Source organism: Gymnoscopelus microlampas (genome assembly GCF_963454915.1).
Source record: "Gymnoscopelus microlampas genome assembly, chromosome: 19".
Lineage (NCBI taxonomy): Eukaryota > Metazoa > Chordata > Actinopteri > Myctophiformes > Myctophidae > Gymnoscopelus > Gymnoscopelus microlampas.
The window spans coordinates 15,840,914-15,860,366 of NC_139956.1; the positions used below are offsets into that span (position 1 = coordinate 15,840,914).

The following is a 19,453-nucleotide window of genomic DNA, read 5'->3' on the forward strand; positions in this document are numbered from 1 at the left end:
GTTGTTTTATAGTTAAAAAAACATTTTTTAGAGATACGTTTATAATTAGAAAAACATTCAGGTCAGGATTAAACATTTAGGTGTCTTAGAGGTTAGGTTTAGGGATTGGAATTAGAATTAAACATGATTTATACTTAGTTGCGCGCCAGTGTCATGCACCGAAAAACAGCCGATCTATAAGCTCACAACGCGTCGCAGCGCGACGCGTTGTGAGCTTATAGATCGGCTGTTTTTCGGCTTTAGGCTTACGGTTAAAAATGGCAAAATATATATATTTTTTAAATGACATTCATAAAATGGCTGTCCTAAAGCGTTGATGTCCTCACAAGTATAGTACTACAAACGTGTGTGTGTGTGTGCGCATATGTGTAAGCCACACGTTGTGACCTAGCTGTCCCTATACATGCTCGTTATGTGGTACGTGCCCGTACACCAGCGCACGTATAATGCGACACAACAGCGCTATACTTTATTTATTTATGTGCTTTATTCTCTCCCAGACCCTGGATCGTGGATAAATGAATGTGGCAGCGAGGTTGTTTTGGAAGGGCGTTGTTTTAGCAAGCGTGCCCTGCTGTGTGTGTGTGTGTGTGTGTGTGTGTGTGTGTGTGTGTGTGTGTGTGTGTGTGTGTGTGTGTGGAGGCAAGAGTAACTAAGTACCTTTACTCAAGTAGCCTACTGTACTCACGTTTACTTGAGTATTTTCAATGATTTACATTTCTACTCCACTATATCTTAGAGGCAAATGTTGCACTTTTTTACACCACTTCAATTAAATCTTTATAGATCATATCATTACGAGACATACATTAACCAATTAAGCACTAGTTTCTACTTTGTCTATTCAAAAATAGTCAATCTACAAGGTTACAAAGCTTGTAGATCAGCAATTTTTAAGTAAGACAGATTTTGAAAGATTAAGAACAATACGTTAAATAAGCCATTCATAATGAGTACTTTCACTTTTCATACTTAAGTATGTATTGATGCCCATACATTTCTACGTTTACTCAAGCTAAATTCTGAATACAATACTTGTACTTCTAACAGAGTATTTCTTCATTGTGGTATTGCTACTTTCACTTAACCCATTAAGACCTGGACCGCATCTGTGTCACTTTAGATTTCTTTGGCTATTCAAAAATAGCAGATCTACAAGCTCATAGCGCGGCACCGAGTGCCGCGCTATGAGCTTGTAGATCTGCTATTTTTGAAAAATCTTGAAAAAAAAGTTTTCGATTTCTTTTTAAAAACAGTTAGGATTTAGAAAACCTTTTTAAGAATCACGCAAAAAAAATCTGAGTACTTCTTCCATCACTACTCACTCTCTCTCTCTCTAGTTTTGTGTGTGTCTCTCGGTGGAGGTTAGTATTACTCCGGGCGGAGGGAGAGTGGCTCAGGGTCCGGGGATAACACAGGAATGCCCCGGCCATCTGCTGCACATTAGAATCACGACCCTCCAGCCCAATTCAATTAGCAGCCCGATGCCGGAGCCACTGATTGGACAGGGGAAGGAGGGCTAACAGTCAGCCACTGGCCCGCAGTAAACATAGAGAAGGGGGGGGGGGGGGGGGGGGGGGGGGTAGAGAGAGAGAGAGAGACAGAGAAAAAGAGGTGAGGGCTAGAACAAGGGTAGAGGAAAGGAGGGAAGCATTAAGCGGGAACGGAAGGGAGGTAGATATGGAACGATAGAGGGTTTGGTGCGCGTGCACAGACACACACACACACACACACACACACACACACACACACACACACACACACACACACAGAGAGCACAGTAGCACACAGTGGGTCATTTGCAAAAAAAACACATACATACATACATAAATCCAGACGCACTCGTACAGCCAGCTGCTGAAATGATACAGAGTGAACACTGCACAGGATCACACACACACACACACACACACACACACACACACACACACACACACACACACACACAGAGCGGTAAGGAAGGGGGCATCATGGAAAACGTACCTTCTCGTATGTCCTAGATGGCTGTCAGATCCGCTGGAGGCCCTTGGAGACATAACACACAAAAGCATTTGCTCACATAAACACCGTTCTGTCCGGATATGTTCCCAATTATCTTGCAGCATACTCTCTCTCTGATTTATAACTCGGGCCAGACTGGCATCTCTGGGAAAGAAAAGCGGAGAGACGTTTGAACAATTGCGGGTTTGTGTGTCTTTCGCGTGGCGCTCAGAACCCGCGCGTATCGGCCCCGTATTTGCTCCGAGCACAATATCGCCGCTGTCTGGAAATCTTGTAACTCCATATTTAAAATTGTTATTTTCTTTTGTAAATTAAAGCCCTACTTCATTGTACAAGAGTGTCGCAGAAAAGTAGCAAAATGTGCCGATGCGACGCTTGTAGATCTACTATTTTTGCTACTTTTTGAATCATTTTGAAAGTGAAAGTGGTTGAGTGTGTCTATGGGTCTTATAGATATTGAACCAATATAAAGTACAAGAGCTTTCGACTAAATAATAACTACATCCATTGGAACACGGGTTATTTTTTCCCTTTTTCCTGAAACGTTTCCATTTTTGGACATACACGGTTTCCACCCGACAGAGACAATATGTTGCACATGTATTTGTCTTGGGCTCGTGCTTAACTCATGCAGTCAAGTGTTTGTGTATGCAGGGCTGGATTTGATGGGGGAGAGGGGGGTGGTATCCATGCCTCTGCTTTTTAATACTGCCCCTCTGGTCATGAGGATAATATTGTATCCCTGCTTCTGGTCAGACTGAATTAAATACATGCATTTCCCTTTTTGGGAAATGTAGACCTGTCTGATAATGTTTGATGTTTATTTTTGATAATATCACAGTTGAACTATTTAATTAAAGAGGTATGTTAACCACTGTCACAAGACTGTGACAACAAAAATGAACAGAATATTCATGGTTAAGTGTTTGACTGTGTGTTGTGTACTATAGGTCCAATAGTACACAACAATGGACATGGCCATTATTATGGTAACTTATTTGGGCCTGCTTCATACTGCATTCATGCATTTCGATGTTGGATAATGTGACAGTCCTTTAAGTTTATACTGCACAGGCTTAGATTTTGATATTAACCCATTAAGACCTGAGGCCGCGTCTAAAAAAAATCTAAATCCTAAAAATAAATTGGAAAAAAATATTTAAAAAAAAAATTCACAGCTTTTCAAAAATAGCAGATCTACAAGCTCATAGCGCGGCACTCGGTGCCGCGCTATGAGCTTGTATATCTGCTATTTTTGAATAGCCAAATAGATCTAAAGTGATGCGTTCCAGGTATCAATGGGTTAAGAAAGTAGGAAGTAGATATTTGTGTGTCTGCGCACGGGTCCCTGGCATGGACGCATCTTTGAGAGAGAGTATTGGAGGCAGGCTGGCAAGGTGAAGTGTTTACATGTGTGTATGAATGAAAGGTTTTTGTTTTTGTCTGAGCACCCGGCTGTCGGCTGATGAGAGCACAAGCTTTTATGCGTTTGATGAACCATTAGTTGAGAGTTAGAACATCATTCAGCCCAGGACGCTATTTGAGTCATTGAATGAAAACGCACTGTGTAAAAGCTTCAAGTGGATGAAGATGGAGAAGATGGAACATGGACAAAATCCACTCAAAAGTAAAACATACGAGCTAATGGCTGCAGATGGAGAATTCTTTCTTTCAAAGTTAAAAACTAATTCAAGTGTTTTTCAAAGGAATTACATAAAAAAGAAGAAAACAAATAAATTAGAGGGATGAAAATAACAGATCTACAAGTGTTGTGAGCTTGTAGATTGGCTATTTTCACTATAGTTTGGGTCCCGGGGAGACATCACATTTCTCTTTTGGGTCTCAAGCTAAAAAGTTTGGGAACCACTGGTATAGAGAGCTTAAACCATGACCGCATTAATGTCAATGAACAATGGATGAAATAATGGCAAGAATTTGAGCCTTTCTTTCTATTTTCATTTCTTCCATAATGTGTATCTCACGCGACACAAAACGGACGACTTGACACTTAATTATCCTGCCACACAGACAGGGTATCATAATCTATCCTGTCCCGTCTGTGAGAAAAAGAAAAGAAAAGGTAAAAAATGTGTTTGATGAACCATTGGTTGAGAGTTAGAACATCATTCAGCCCTAGGACGCTATCGACTCATTGAATGAAAACATACTGTGTAAAACCTTCAAGTGGATGAAGAAAGAGAAGATGGACAAAATACACTCAAAACTAAAACAGACGAGCTAATGGCTGCAGATGGGAGAATTATTTCTTTCGTGTAATGCAGTGGTTTTCAACCAGTGGTCCTTGGGGGGGGGGGGGGGGGGGGGGGGTACCAGGGGGTCCCCAGCGAAATTAGTTAACAGAGCGTCACCATCATTTTAACCACTTAGCTTTGGCTATTCAAAAATAGCAGATATACAAGCTCATAGCGCGGCACCGAGTGCCGCACTATGAGCTTGTAGATCTGCTATTTTTGCTTCTGGAGGTCCCTGGCACAAAGCATTTTCAGATGGGGGTCCGCGGCCAATTGTATATCAATTTAGGGGTCCTTGGCATTGGCATGAAAAAGGTTGAAAACCACTGATGTAATGGACAACATCCTCTCAAAACTCAGAAATACAGTAGCTACAAATGGATGGAGATACTGGATGCATGCAATGGACAAACTGCACTCAAAACTCATCTGTTATGTTTTTGTGTTGATGAACTGTAGCTTTTGCCAAGCTACCCACCTACATGGTGGAGAAAAAAGGTCAAAATCACAATTAACATCAGCAACATAACATCCAGGACAGTTTGGGCTCACAGTACTTGACCTATGTCTGTGTGGGACGTAGATTAAATACTGCCACGGGGTAGATATCAGCCCAGTGCACCAGTTTACCACCCTTCAAACTACTAACTAGACCAGGGGTCTTCAATGTTTTTCAGGCCAACAAGGGCCCCTTAGCTGAGAGATGAAGCAGGGACCCCCCACTACATTTCATAGATAGTTTCATAGACTTGTTTGACAGCACTCTGTCGTGTAAATTAATGTTTTTGTTTCTTTTGCACGCTATCTTTTCTATTAATAAGTTGGATTCATGTTATGTGTGTATTTAACCACTGAAACCCTCAATACTTTGTTAACTTGACCTTTGGCCCTGTACTTGGTCTGCTCTTTTTTCCTTATACACCGAACCTCTTTGCCGAAAATAGCCGATCTACAAGCTCACAACGCCTGCCATTTTTGGCTGATCACACAAACATTTGCCGGCGCCCCTGTAGGAACTCTGAGGACCCCCTAGGGGTCCCGGACCTCCTGTTGAAGACCCCTGAATTTAGCCCAGATTTATCAAACGCAAAGTGTGAATAATATGAAATACACTGACACTACATTCTAAGAAGAAAAAAAAACAGTGTCATTGTCGAAAGTTTTCATTTTTATTTTTGCACTTCAAAGTGAGTAAAATTTGAAGAGTTCACAGGCATTTGGACATAATTACAATTTATTATTTCTTTTGAAGACTCATATTTTCCATCTTCTATAATTGATAACATGCAGCTACATTTAGATAAAAGAGCCAGTCATTAATATCATAATCACTGCATTCATATGTCTCAATTAAGTAGTAATTGCATTAAAGTACAAAGTTATTCTTCATAGACTCATTAATCCTTCACATTAATGGATGATGTAGTTGTTTAACTTAATCTAAATGCCATGAATAGAAAACATACAATCAAGTCCTCCTTCTCACCACTCAAAAACGAGTCTTAGTTCCAGACATAAAATGTACGTTTTTGTGTTTAAATAGAATGCCTGTAAGTAACAAGTTAAATGATAGTTGAGAGAACATAAACCTGTAAAATAACCCTTCCATAACTTCAAAGAAAGCTAACCTTTTCATGTAATGCTGGGGAATAATCTAATCTGTCTGACTGACAGCAGAGATTATCAGAGGAGTGGAGTTTTTACCACTATTGTTGGCACATGGACCGAAGTACGGATAGAGATTATCAGTAAAGGTGCAGCCAGTGAAAGAGTAGAGGTGAACACTGGCCTCCACATCATAGAAAGAGATCAGACCCTCCTCATAATCTACAAACACTCCCACTTTCTGGAGCTTCTCTCTTACAGGGAGGACAGTAGAGCCAGCACTAGCCTTGTACTTAATTCCATTCCTCAATTGTATAGTCCAGTAACCGTCAGCGGGGCTCAGTGAGAACTTGAAGTCTTTCCTGTTGATAGACTCTCTGACCACTCCTAATTCCCAGTCAGTCTTGCCTTTAACCTCAACCTCATAGTAAAACCTTCCCGAGTAACTTTGTTTTCCTAAGACACTGGGATATGTAGTGAATCTCTCTTTGTTCTCTGGGAGATTCTTCTTTACGTTTCCATGACTCACTTGTTTTCCATCCTCAGACAGGATGAGATTGCAGTGTGCCGTCTCAGGGTCCAGAGTTACATCCACTGCATATTGCTGGATCCTCCTCAGCTCAGCCTCAATCAGCTTCTCGTCCATCTCTTTACTGAGCGTCATCTCCAGCTGAGCCACTGCTGTCTTCACAGTCCCCGCATATGAAGACGGAGGGACATTCACCTTTGTCCAGTCTTTGGTGGGTGGAGGGGTGCTGATGGATGGGAAGTTCTGGAGGAGTTGGAGGTGGTCTTCAGTGTGTGAGAGCTGCTTCAGCTCGGAGCTTCTCTTCTTTAACTCAGTGATTTCCTGTTGCAGCTCTTTAATGAAGCCTTCAGCCTGTTTCGCTGTTGTTTTCTGCTTCTCTAGTATCACGTCAATGAGCTCAGCCTGGCTTCTCTCAATACAGCTGATCAGAGCGGTTAAGATCTGCACACTGGCTAATATCTCTCTGTCTGCATCTTTCATGCTGAGCTCTACTGAGTGTTTGACCTCCTGAACCTTCAGTTGTCTCTCCTGGATCATCCGCTGAACTTCGGCCTCCGTCTTTCCCAGCTGAGCCTTCTTTCGTTCATATTCCTCTCTCAGAGATACAATTTGATGTGACTCGTGGTCCGACTCGGTGCAGAACTGACAAACGCACGTGTGGTCGGTCTTACAGAACAGCTCCAACGGCCTCTCGTGTTTCTTGCACACAACGTCTTCCGGGTTCTTTACAGGGTCGATTAGCTTGTGCCGTTTCAACGCAGTGACTCTCTGATGAGGCTCCAGGTGAGTCTCACAGTAGGAGGTCAGACACACCAGGCAGGACTTCAGCGCCTGGAGCTTGGGCGCCGTACAAACGTCACAGTTGACTTCATCTTGATTAGCACGTTCTTTGTCTGTCCTGGGATTTGGATTAGCAGGCTCTTGGTTTGCGCTGGAATTTGTTTTCAGGTGTTTTGACATCCTGAGCTGATCGACCATCTCTGAGAGAATTTTGTTAACGGAGAATTCTTGTCTCTTAATTAATTGTTTTTTACATAGCGGACACTGACACACGTCGTTGGTGTCCCAGTAGCGTGTGATACAGGCTTTGCAGTAGTTGTGTCCACATGGAGTGGTGATTGGATCGGTGAACACCTCCAGACAGATGGAACACAGGAACTGCTCTTCAGACAGGAGACTGCTGGCAGATGCCATTTCTGCACAATGAGAACACAAAAAAAAGGTTTGTCAGTGTAGTTCATGAATTCTGCTTCTCATAGTAGCTCATGAATTCTGCTTCTCATAGTAGCTTAATAGTTATGAATCTGATCGTGATCATAAAATTAATAGTAGGGATGTTCGATATTGACTTTTTTACCGATATATCGATATTGTCCAACTCCTAATTTCCGATACCGATATATGCTTTTTCACCAAAAGTCAACTAATTGTCAGGTAACATTAGCCTGGTAAACCCTCCCTCTGGAAATCGCATTTCCATTTGATTTCTGGAGTGTCTCCTGGAATCAAATGGAAATGAGATTTCCGGAGGGAGGGTTTACCAGGCTAAGGTAACATCACATGTCTAATAAAATAAAATAGCTATAATATCAATATATCCTAATAAATACCTAATAAATCTAATATAATACAGTGATGTTGTTAGGTTCTTAATAAAGTGAGTCCCGGGACTCACTGGTGGTTATTTGAATGAGTCCCACTAATCTTAGATAAGATGTTGGCATATTAACAGTGCAGAAGCATTAATTGCTTTGATGCCTATAACATTAACGAGCGTCAACGAGCATCAGCTGGACACAGACAAACACACCTGCCCTCTGCAGTGCTCTAATTTGAAAGTGACTGGAGTCTGTCTCATTTCTCTGCAAAAGCCCTTGAATATGATATGATGGAATATGATTAAGGATTACTGTGATTATGGTAAGCTCACATTTCATATCACACACACCATACAGTAAGCACTCCTGTAACTTATAAAAACATTAAAATAATAGCCGTATGTTTTGTAATAATAATAAAAATCTACAAAGTAGTAACTAAAGTTTTAAAATAATTGTAGTGTAGTAAAAAGTACAATATTTGCCATGTAGTGGAGTAGAATTAAACGTACAAATGTGTACTTAAGTACAGTACTTGAGTAAAAGTACTTAGTTACACCACTGCTCGTTACTCTTGTCTTTGTCTCATAAACTGAGCTGTACAGAAGAACAACAACAAACGGCTACGCTATCTGTCCTTATGCTCTGTGTGTGTCGATTATACTAGCCTTGGATCACTATAGATGTATTTTATCGAGTTTGACATTTTTTCTATGATAGTCTTGGTTGCACCCCCCCAGGGTGTCCTGGACTTTCACCAGTAAATCCCGTATTTCTCCGAACATGTACAAATTCTAAATATAAGGTGCTTACCCGGTTGCCCCAAATGTTAACTCGGCATTCGGAGTCTTTGTGCAATGTATTAGTCCATATTTTTCAATAGATATGGGTTTTAATCCCGTCTGTGCCTAAACGCCATTTTCCCTCCTCGTTTACATCCTGTTTACACTGAGTGTAATACCGGATTTCACCAGATGCGCCCCGTCACTACCGCCCATTAGCGCCAACAGAAAACGACACAGACGGGATTAAAACTCATACATATTGAAACATACGGCCTAATACAGTGAACACATGTTCCGAATGTCGAGTTAACATCCGGGTCTACAGGGCCAGCACTTCATCTTTATTTTTTTGTACATGTACGGAGAAGTACGGGCTTTCCGCGCGGATGACCAGTGACAATTGGGGGGTGAAGCCCAAGACTATATCATAGATACGAAAATAAAGTCAGACTCGATAAAATACATGATAGTCCTTTATCCAAGGTTACGATTACACTAGCTGTAGAATAGCAGCAAACAAGCACGTTATACCTTCCGTTTATTATTCTCTCTCTCTCTCTCTTAGTGCGTCTCTCTCTCATCAGCTGTAGGACAATAAACAGGATGACTGTTCGGAAACACCGTGCCGGTAACATAACCTTTATTGTGAATGAAAACATCCGGGGTGCACAGAGCAGCTGATCATCATGTGACTTGCCATTTCTCACGTCTAAATCTAAGCAAAAATACAATTTAAAAAACGAGTATTTCTCTCATAAATGAGCCAAAAGTACCGCGTAGACTTAAGACCATTTTACTTTCACTTTCAGGCAGCAGGGCACGGGGTATCTCCTTGAACTGTGTCGCGTCTGACGTTGTCATGGCAACCACATGATACATGACGCTCATAGCGTCAGGTGCAGCAGTGCTTCTTCATTCTGGTCCCTGCTGTCAGATAGTTAGAGTTCTCTGTGAGGATATTAATAGGTGTTGGCAGGCAGTGGTGGAAAAAGTACTCACATTTTGTACTTAAGTAAGAGTATCAATACTGCAATTTAGAAATACGCTGTTACAAGTAAAAGTCCTGCATTTAAAATTTACTTCAGTAAAAGTACATTTTGGTGTTGGTAAAAAAAAAAAAATACAAGTAGAAAGTACCCATTATGCAGACATTTTCAAATGTATAAAAATATTTTTGAAAATAGCATATCATTGTGAGATTGTAGATCGGCTATTTTCAATATTTTTTTTTTTCTACTTTCACTTTAGCAAGATTTGCGTCACTGACAGTGTTGCCAGATCTTGCGAGAGAAACAAGCGCCCAGGTCTACGAAAACAAGCTCAATAGAAGCAACTAGGTTGAATGATCACCACTTTGAACCTACAGTATATGCACTGGCTGTTTGAAAATAGCTGATCTACAAGCTCACAACGTGTTGCATTACGATGCGTTGTGAGCTTGTAGATCTGCTATTTTCACCCCAAAATATATAATTATATATATACACACACACACACACACACACACACACACACACACACATTTGGAATAGCTTTGAAATATTTTAACTGCACAAATGTATTTTCAGACGGGAGTCTGTGGCCAAATAGCCTACATATTAATTTGGGGGTCCTTGTCAAAAACAGTGGTTTGAGAACGAGAACCACTGTTCTAAACAACACCAGGAAACTAGCCCATATAAGAAAATACACGTATAGAAATACTGATTTAGGAACGAGCCCAAAGAACTGAAACCCACAACTGCCAATATTTACTGTACAAGCAACTTTACAGAGAAAAAAAAAAAAAGCACCCAAAGTTGCTTATGATAAGCAGACATGGCAACGCTGGTCACTGAGGAGCTCCTCCATGTGCTGTAGCTGTTGATTGATTGATTGAATTCTTTATTAGCAGTTTGCAAAAAAGCACAGAAAGTACAGTTCAATACAAGTTCTGCTAAGAGGATTATACCCAAGAAAGCGCTGTGGCTTGTTTCCATTGGGATCCTTTGCACTCAGTTTATCGAAACATTTAATTACAGACAGATATACAATAATCAAAATCAACATATAAAGAGTAGTAATCAAAAAGAAAAATATGTATAGTAAACAGTCTTTGACTTTTTACAAGGGTCAGCTCCGAATTAACCCTGTTTAACCCTTCACAGCCTCCACTCTGCTCCGTCCAGCTTTCTCCTTCCCTTCCTGTGTTCCCATTTCTTCATGAGTTTCAACTTTCATTTCGTTGTCCACCAACATGTTAGGGTGGGACACACACGTTGCCTAATAAGGACATGTTCAGATTGATCTCCCTGGTTTTGTTGTGTGCAAGTGTGTATAGTTTGTTCTCCTGCCTAGCTTGTTTGTAAAGTGAATTGTATTACTATTTCTCATTTCGCTATCTATGGTGCAGCCTTTGAGGTCACTTATGCAAATCCTAATAGAATGATCTGGGATTTTATTAAACCCTGAACCGGATTAATAAGATATGAATGAATGAATGGATGGATAAATGAAGCAAGGAAGGAAGGAAGGACGGACATACCACTACTGGTTGATTAGTGGTACTACATGAAGGTCAAAACGCTATATATCAAACAGGCTTTCTATATTAGCTCAACAGTAGAAATGTTTGGCGCTCGCACGGGGAACCCCGATTCAGGTCCCGAGTAGAACATAAAAATGTATGGATCGCAGCTTTTTAACATTTTTATTCTCCAAGTTAAATGTGGATTTTGCTGTGTGTGTGTGTGTGTGTGTGTGTGTGTGTGTGTGTGTGTGTGTGTGTGTGTGTGTGTGTGTGTGTGTGTGTGTGTGTGTGTGTGTGTGTGTGTGTGTGTGTGTGTGTGTGTGTGTGTGTGTGACGTGTGTGTTGTGACATGTAGTCACAGGTAAGGAGTATTGTCATGTCCCTGCTGGGCTCGTCACACCATGACACCTCTACACTGTCTCATCCCGCTGCACTGTACAAACATGCCTCCTGGGCGCGCACACACACACACACACTCACACACACACACACACACACACACACACACACACATTTTACGTCTTTATTTGCGTTCTCATTTAACAAGAAATGATTGAACACAAACAATAGAGGTAGTTGCTCAAGCATTGGGACATTCAGCAACGAGCGTTTCAGAATACAGATCACGGATACAGGAAGCATCTTCTCCTCCATATGAGGCGACTGCCAGTTATCACATGACAGAATGTAGCCAATAGGCTCTATGCACAGCCGCCAAATTGGGAATGAATTGGGCCCCTTCCTTACTTCCTTGACAGGTGTTACCAATAATACTAATTAAGTCTCTGTTCCATTTAGTGTGGCATAGTGGTTGTCTTATTTTCAAGGACCCCCATAACTCTCAGAGTTACACACCCACCATAAGGGGCCATTTGGGAACCAAAATGGAGTGTTTCTAGTGAGCCAACATGCACGATATCAGCACCCTGACCAGAATGGAACAGAGCCTTCATTAGTATCATTGGTAACACCTGTGAAGGAAGTGAGAAGAGGCCCAATTTCTTTCCAATATGGCTGCTGTGCATAGAGCCTATAGCTGAATTCCATTCCCCAAAACTCGGTCACTCGCTCACTCTCCTCGCTTCCTCCACTCGCGCCTAAGCCCCGCCCCTGCGAGGAGCCGAGGATTATTTGAGAGGACGAGTGGTCGAGCGGTTGCCCTCAAAGGATCGGACTACACTCAGCGCGTCATTTCAAAGAGACGGCAAATTCCGCGATCACTTATGACGTCTCACACAGTTGGACCAGAGCAGCAGAGGCGTGGATGAAAATATACTATGCATAGAATAATATGCAGGTATAGAATAATACAGAATATAAGAATAGACAATTCATCAATGTGGATGGATGGCCACATCGTTCTCTTTATAGTTACATTATTGTGCAAAGCCATTTATTCTTGAAATAGTGAGCGCCAGGATGAGCAAACTTACATTTATTGATTTAATCCTGACCTGTCCCTCTTATTGCTCGTACAGTCCCCAGAACCCCAGTACAAAAATGTACTCCATGAAGTGTAGATGCGTGGCAAAAAGGAAACGTCGCAGCCAAGGGGCGCGCAGAACGGTGGATGCATATTTATAGCAGAAACCGGTTCACATTTAACTATAGTCGTACTCATTCAATTCTGAACCGATTCTTAAAATGTAAAATTCTCTATTTAGCTGTGAAGGGTCTTCTTTCATGTGTATCAGTCATGATTGTTTCACCAACAAACAATATTAAATATCGGCGGGTCCTTCTTCTCCATCGCGCTGTTCGCGCACCTCCCGTTTTCTTTTCTTTTTCTTCGTCCCAGAAGTTAAAAATGTTAACATAATCTTTGTCTCAGTCATTTACAGTTGTCCGTGTACTGCATTGAGGCATGCACGAATAGAAACAGCTTTTGAGACAGAAAGTGTGCACAATATTACAATGTATAATTGTATTATGCTTTATATCAAACAACGCAATAAAGCCAGTGGCTTGTTGCGGTCTTTTCAGTTACTTTACACTGTGTGTGTGTGTGTGTGTGTGTGTGTGTGTGTGTGTGTGTGTGTGTGTGTGTGTGTGTGTGTGTGTGTGTGTGTGAGAGAGAGATACGCAACGAGTGAGCGGCGGCGGTGAGGGGGGGGGGGGGGTGCGGCCGGTGTTTTCGGCACATGTGGAGGAGGAGGACCATGTATACGTCACGGGAGAAGGGGAAAAAAACAAAAAAAAGTGTACACGTGATGCGGAAGTCTGCCGCGGAGGAGCTGTTGAGAGTGGTCGAGCGTACACTTGATGTACACTCGCTCAATGCGGAAGTGGAGAGCCTCCTCGCCGACTCCACTCGACTCCACTCGCCTCCTCCAAGAAGCACATGAACAATTGGACCGCGACTACTTCCGGTTCGAAGTCGGAGTGACCGAGTGGGAGTGAGCGAGTGGCCGAGATTTTCGGTATTGGAATTTGGCTTATGCCTTAGCTAGCTTCTTGGCATTCCTGCTATCTGCAGGCCTCTCACAACTAATTTATGGACATTATTACAGAGGCTTCCAAATATGAACACAAGCAGTTAACATTTGTAACCAAGCTGTACACACACACGCACGCACACACGCACGCACGCACACACACACACACACGCACACACGTGCGCACACACACACACACACACACAGAGGAGACATGGCAGCGCGCATGCATGCATCAGCGGCAGACGGCAGATTGTGGAGCAGATAATATGAACAGCGCTCATGTGAAACATTAAAAGCTATTCTGCGTGATGGAAAATGAACGCACGGGCCACAGCGGGGTAAACCGCATGGCAGTAATGACTCTTTCTCATCCCTAGATCCACGTGCGGGCGCGTGTGTTTGTACTTGTATTAGTATACTAGTGAGGGATAAGCGACCCCACAAGTATAGTAGAATTTGAGAAATAGACATTGTGAGGACAATTTTCCTTGTCCTCACTACTAGAGAAATTGTAAAAAATAATAATAATAATTTTTAAATAAAAAGAAAAAAAGTTTTTTAGAGTTACTGTAGTCTTACAGGTTACTAGGGTTAGGATTGGGCATTTAGAGGTTAGTTTTAGGAATTAGGATTACAGTTGTTGAAATGGTTGTTTTATGGTTAAAACAATGTTTTAGAGTTGGGTTTACTATTAAGAAAATGTTCCGGTCAGGATTAGGATTAGGCATTTAGAGGTTAGGTTTAGGGGTTTGGTTTGAAGTTATGCTGTGTCGTGTGTCAAAAATAGCTTGGAATATGGGCTGTTTTTGTGGCGCAACATCGCCGTCACCGCACAACTAACTCAGGCTTTAGGGAATAACGGGATAGGATTAAAGATGGCAAAACTGCCGTACTAAAATTTGAGTGTTTGTGTGTGTGTGTGCATGTGAGTGTGTGCAGGACATATCGAGCCAAGCACCTGTGCTGAGAGGGAGGTCGTGGGCTTGGCCAGTTTGCACCCTCAGCACTTACAATCGCTGCTTGGCTGCTCAAAGGAAACATTGGCTTATTACTATGTAGCAATTTTCACAGGTGTATTCAAGTGTCGTGTGTGTGGTGTGTGTGTGTGTGTGTGTGTGTGTGTGTGTGTGTGTGTGTGTGTGTGTGTGTGCATGATTCAAGACATTCAGTTTGGATTACTCACCCGTATGTCACATCACGTGCACCTGTGTTAAAGAAGATATAGGGTCCGTATAGAGGATGGGTGTCAGTCACGATGCAGTGTGCTGGATGTACACTATAGCATTGATTGTCATGGCGGGTTTGGTTCCTGTGCGTTTTTGCAGTATATACTGTACATGTGCTGAGGACCGATTACGTTGGTAATTTGGGTCACGGTGAGTCATCGAGGATAAGAGTGGTGAGTCACTGCACGCGCTCACACACACACGCGCACAGCGCTACCGTTGTGTGTGTGTGTGTGTGTGTGTGTGCTGCCAGAAGGATTTAATACTGTGTGCCTAAGGCACATGTTAAGACTTGTCAGAGGGTGTGTGCTGACGCAATACATGTGTCAAGTGCGCATGTATATTTATAGAATGTGAACAGTGTATAGGATTTTTCTTTTTCATGCTCCAGGAAGCACGACAACTGTAATGCATTCATTCTTACACTATACACACTGTACACGTTTTCACACGGCCCTACGCACTGCCGTGTGTGTGTGTGTGTGTGTGTGTGTGTGTGTGTGTGTCTGTGTTTGTGTGAGAGAGAGAAATAGTGTGTAAAAGACTTACAAGCCAGTTTCTGGTAAAAACCAACCATAAAACACAAGAGACTTGTGTGTGTGTGTTGTTTCAATCTTCCCAGGCGTGTTGCTAGCTGTTGAAGCATTACCTACAATGCTGTAGAAGCAGGAGACGGCCCCTAGGCAGAGAGAGAGAGACAGACAGCTACACACACACACACACACACACACACACACACACACACACACACACACACACACACACACACACACACACACACACACACACACACACACACACACACACACACACACACACACACACACACACACACACACACACACACACACACACAGAGATGCAGAGATAGAGAGAGAGAGAGAAAGAATGTCTCCTCTGTTCATTGCAGCCACACAGAGGAGGTCAAGCATCATATTTCCCAGCCTTCCTCGTTTGCTCTGCTTCTTGTGCTCTTTTCCTCTCCGCCTTTTCTTCACACCTCTCTTTTCTCTCCTGTCAGGTGCGATGAAAAGCTCACACCGTCGCTGTCGGATGGAAACCTTGTATCTCCATATTGAAACTTTCCCCCCCTTTTTTCTTTCTTGTAAGTTAATGCCCTACTTCGGCGTTCAAGCATGTCACACAAAACTAGTGGAAAAAAAGCCGATTTACAAGCTTGTAGATAGGCCTACGGCCGTATCGGGTTTGTTTATGGTTATGTTGGTTTGTTTATGGTTATGTCTGCGTCAGAGTGACGTGGTTGTGGTCCTGCCTTTATATGGCTGTATCAGGTTTGTTTATGGTTTTGTCTTGAGTCAGAGTGACGTGGTTCTGCCTATATATGGCCGTATCAGGTTTGTTTATGGTTTTGTCTGAGTCAGAGCGACGTGGTTCTGCCTATATATGGCCGTATCAGGTTTGTTTATGGTTATGTCTGAGTCAGAGTGACGTGGTTCTGCCTATGTATGGCCGTATCAGGTTTGTTTATGGTTATGTCAGAGTCAGAGTGACGTGGTTCTGCCTATATATGGCCGTATCAGGTTTTTTTATGGTTATGTCTGAGTCAGAGTGACGTGGTTCTGCCTATGTATGGCTGTATCAGGTGTGTTTATGGTTATGTCAGAGTTATGTGGCCGTGGTCCTCCCATTAACATATTTGAATATAGGATATTTAACTGCCGAAAACCTTTAATGAGCTTGTGACTAAATAATGTCTACATTGGATCCTTTGGAACACCGTTTCTTTCTCCTTTTTATTCCATGTACTGAAAAGTAACAATTTGGCACTTACAAGGTTTCTACACAACATGGGTGACATGCTGGGTGTCATGACAACGTGTCAGTACCCACTGGAGCTGCAGTGATTCATCTGACCACTTTCATTACTATTTCATTATCTGCTGTCAACCTGGCGTGCTATTTGAGGCATTTTCACAACGTTTTTGAAATAGGGCTTGAAGGACCTCATGCTTTTATCCTATATTCAATATAATTGGTCTCACTAATAACGCTCATTATAAGATGGCACCGTTTCTGTCTGCTATACAGTACTGTATGTCTTTCAGAGGAGGCCTGTGGATAGGTAAGAAACATGCCTACCAGTGACATCATTGGTAGGCAGGTTTGGTCATTTGTTTCAAACAAAATGTCAAACTTGTTTTTTTTAATAATGCGTGAACAATGGCTTCCATTTCAGCATGCCAAGTTTCTAGAAATTGTCCATACAGTAGCACACCTCTAAGACACATAATGAATAGACTGAAATTGTCTTATAATGAGCATTAAGGACCAGTTATATGAAGATATAAGATTGCGAAAATGGGCAAAGTGCTCCTTTAAGTGGTTAATTAATGCAAATTAATCTTGACCACAAAATGATCTGAAATGTTCAGATCCCAAACATCAAGAAATGGCTTAATGTTGTGCCTATACCAGCAGTCATTCATTTTATTTATATATACTACAGTAAATACTGTGTGTGTGCGTGCGTGCGTGCGCACGTGTGCGCGTGTGTGTGTGTGCGTACGTGGCGTGTGTGCGCATCCATCAAAACGTTATTTCTTCCTTAAGACGTGTAACTATCATTTGTGAGAATCCATGGGATAAATGGCCACATGTGAAATATTTTGCAAGGCGTTGACTACCTTCACATAGAAATCTCATTCTCAACACGAGCACACACACACACACACACACACACACACACACACACACACACACACACACACACACACACACGACACACACACACGACACTTGAATACACCTGTGAAAGGCACACACACACACAGCGTGTCCTCTTTGCCCTGTCTGAAATGTATTGTTTAGGTAAATGAGTCTCTGGACTCAGCAGGGGAATCAGCATGAATAAGAACTGAATGCATTACTCTACCCTGTCTCACCCTGTCTCTCTCTCCATCTCTCTCTCTCTCTCTCTCTCTCTCTCTCTCTCTCTCTCTCTCTCTCTCTCTCTCTCTCTCTCTCTCTCTCTCTCTCTGTCTCTCTCTCTCTCTCTCCATCTCTGCATGGCCCCTGCCTCGCTCAGCACCTGCAGTCCTTGAGAGCTCAAATTGACATTGGAGCCAGTTATTAATATGTGGACTGTGTGTGTGTGTGTGTGTGTGTGTGTGTGTGTGTGTGTGTGTGTGTGTGTGTGTGTGTGTGTGTGTGTGTGTGTGTGTGTGTGTGTGTGTGTGTGTGTGTGTGTGTGTGTGTGTGTGTGTGTGTGTGTGTCAGTCTGTCAAAGGGAGTGACGGGTATATTCTCGCCCTCTGTGTGTAATCGCCGCGTGTGATCTGCGTTTCAAAGACACGAAAATGAAGTCTGAGATGAAATTGGTGAGAGGGACAGAGAACTACAGTGTGTGTGTGTGTGTGTGTGTGTGTGTGTGTGTGTGTGTGTGTGTGGATGAGTCAGGCTATCTAATCAGATGTGGATCTCACAAAATCAGAAAATGAGGAGTAATTTATATTGTTGCTGTTGGGCAGAAATCTCCATATTTTAACTGTTTGTGTTTTTTTGGTAAATGAATGCCCTACTTGATCATACTACAGTGTCACACTAAAGCGTCAAACGTAGCAGATCCACAATCCTCGAAACGCTGCACATTTTGAGCTTGTAGATCTGCTACTTTTGTGTTTTTTTTTATTTGAATCCTGAAAAGTAACAGTTTTGGACGTATGAGGTTTCCACCCGACAGAGACCATAGACTCTGTCATATGACGGCGTCGTGCACCAAAAAAATGCAGATCTACAAACGTGCGTATATGCGACGCGTTGTGAGCTGGTATAGATCATCCGTTTTCGGGTGGCACAACACTATCGTCTGATGGAGAATATCGTTGCTGTCGGGCAGAAACCTCGTATGTCCATATTTCAACCTTTTGCCTTTTTTTTTTTGTTAACCCTTTAAGACCTGAAGCCGATTCTACATGTCTCCTAAATCTCAACAGTATTCTTAAAAACGTATGTTTCTATATCAGTGGTGTTCAATCTTTTTGATGTCGAGGACCCTCAAAATTATATGTATTTGGCCGCGGACCCCCATCAAAATATGTTGTTCCAGGGACCCCCCAGAAGCAAAGATTTGAGTTAAAAATGTTAGCTTTAGAAATATATATATTCAAATATTTACACACATTTTCACGATTTTTCAAAAATAGCAGATCTACAAGCTCGTAGCGCGGCACTCGGTGCCGCGCTACGAGCTTGTATATCTGCTATTTTTGAATAGCCAAAGTGTAAAATAAAGCTTTTTAGCTCAAATCTAAAAATGACACAGTTCCAGGTCTTGATACACCACTTCATCGTACAAGATGTCTCACGAAAGTTGTGAAAATAACAGATCTACAAGCTCACTGCGACGTGTTGAGAGCTTGTAGATCTGTTATTTTCACTATTTTGAAAATGTTTTTATATATAAAATGGAACGTTTTTATCCATCCGACAGCAACCATGTATTAAGCCTGAAAGGATGAAAGAAAGAATGAAAGAACGGTTTCTAAAGAAC

At 42.2% G+C, this 19,453-nt stretch overlaps 1 protein-coding gene across 1 annotated transcript; it reads right to left on the bottom strand.

Moving 5' to 3' along the window:
* Nucleotides 1–5,818: 5,818 nt before the first annotated feature.
* LOC311035388 (E3 ubiquitin-protein ligase TRIM39-like) lies at nucleotides 5,819–9,463 on the bottom strand. The gene is made up of 2 exons (XM_084043557.1): nucleotides 9,302–9,463; nucleotides 5,819–7,583 (listed from the first exon to the last, which is right to left on the bottom strand). Exon 2 carries the CDS (start codon nucleotides 7,579–7,581, stop codon nucleotides 5,908–5,910), a length of 1,674 nt encoding a protein of 557 aa, XP_083899683.1. The 5' UTR covers nucleotides 7,582–7,583; nucleotides 9,302–9,463; the 3' UTR covers nucleotides 5,819–5,907.
* Nucleotides 9,464–19,453: the final 9,990 nt, after the last annotated feature.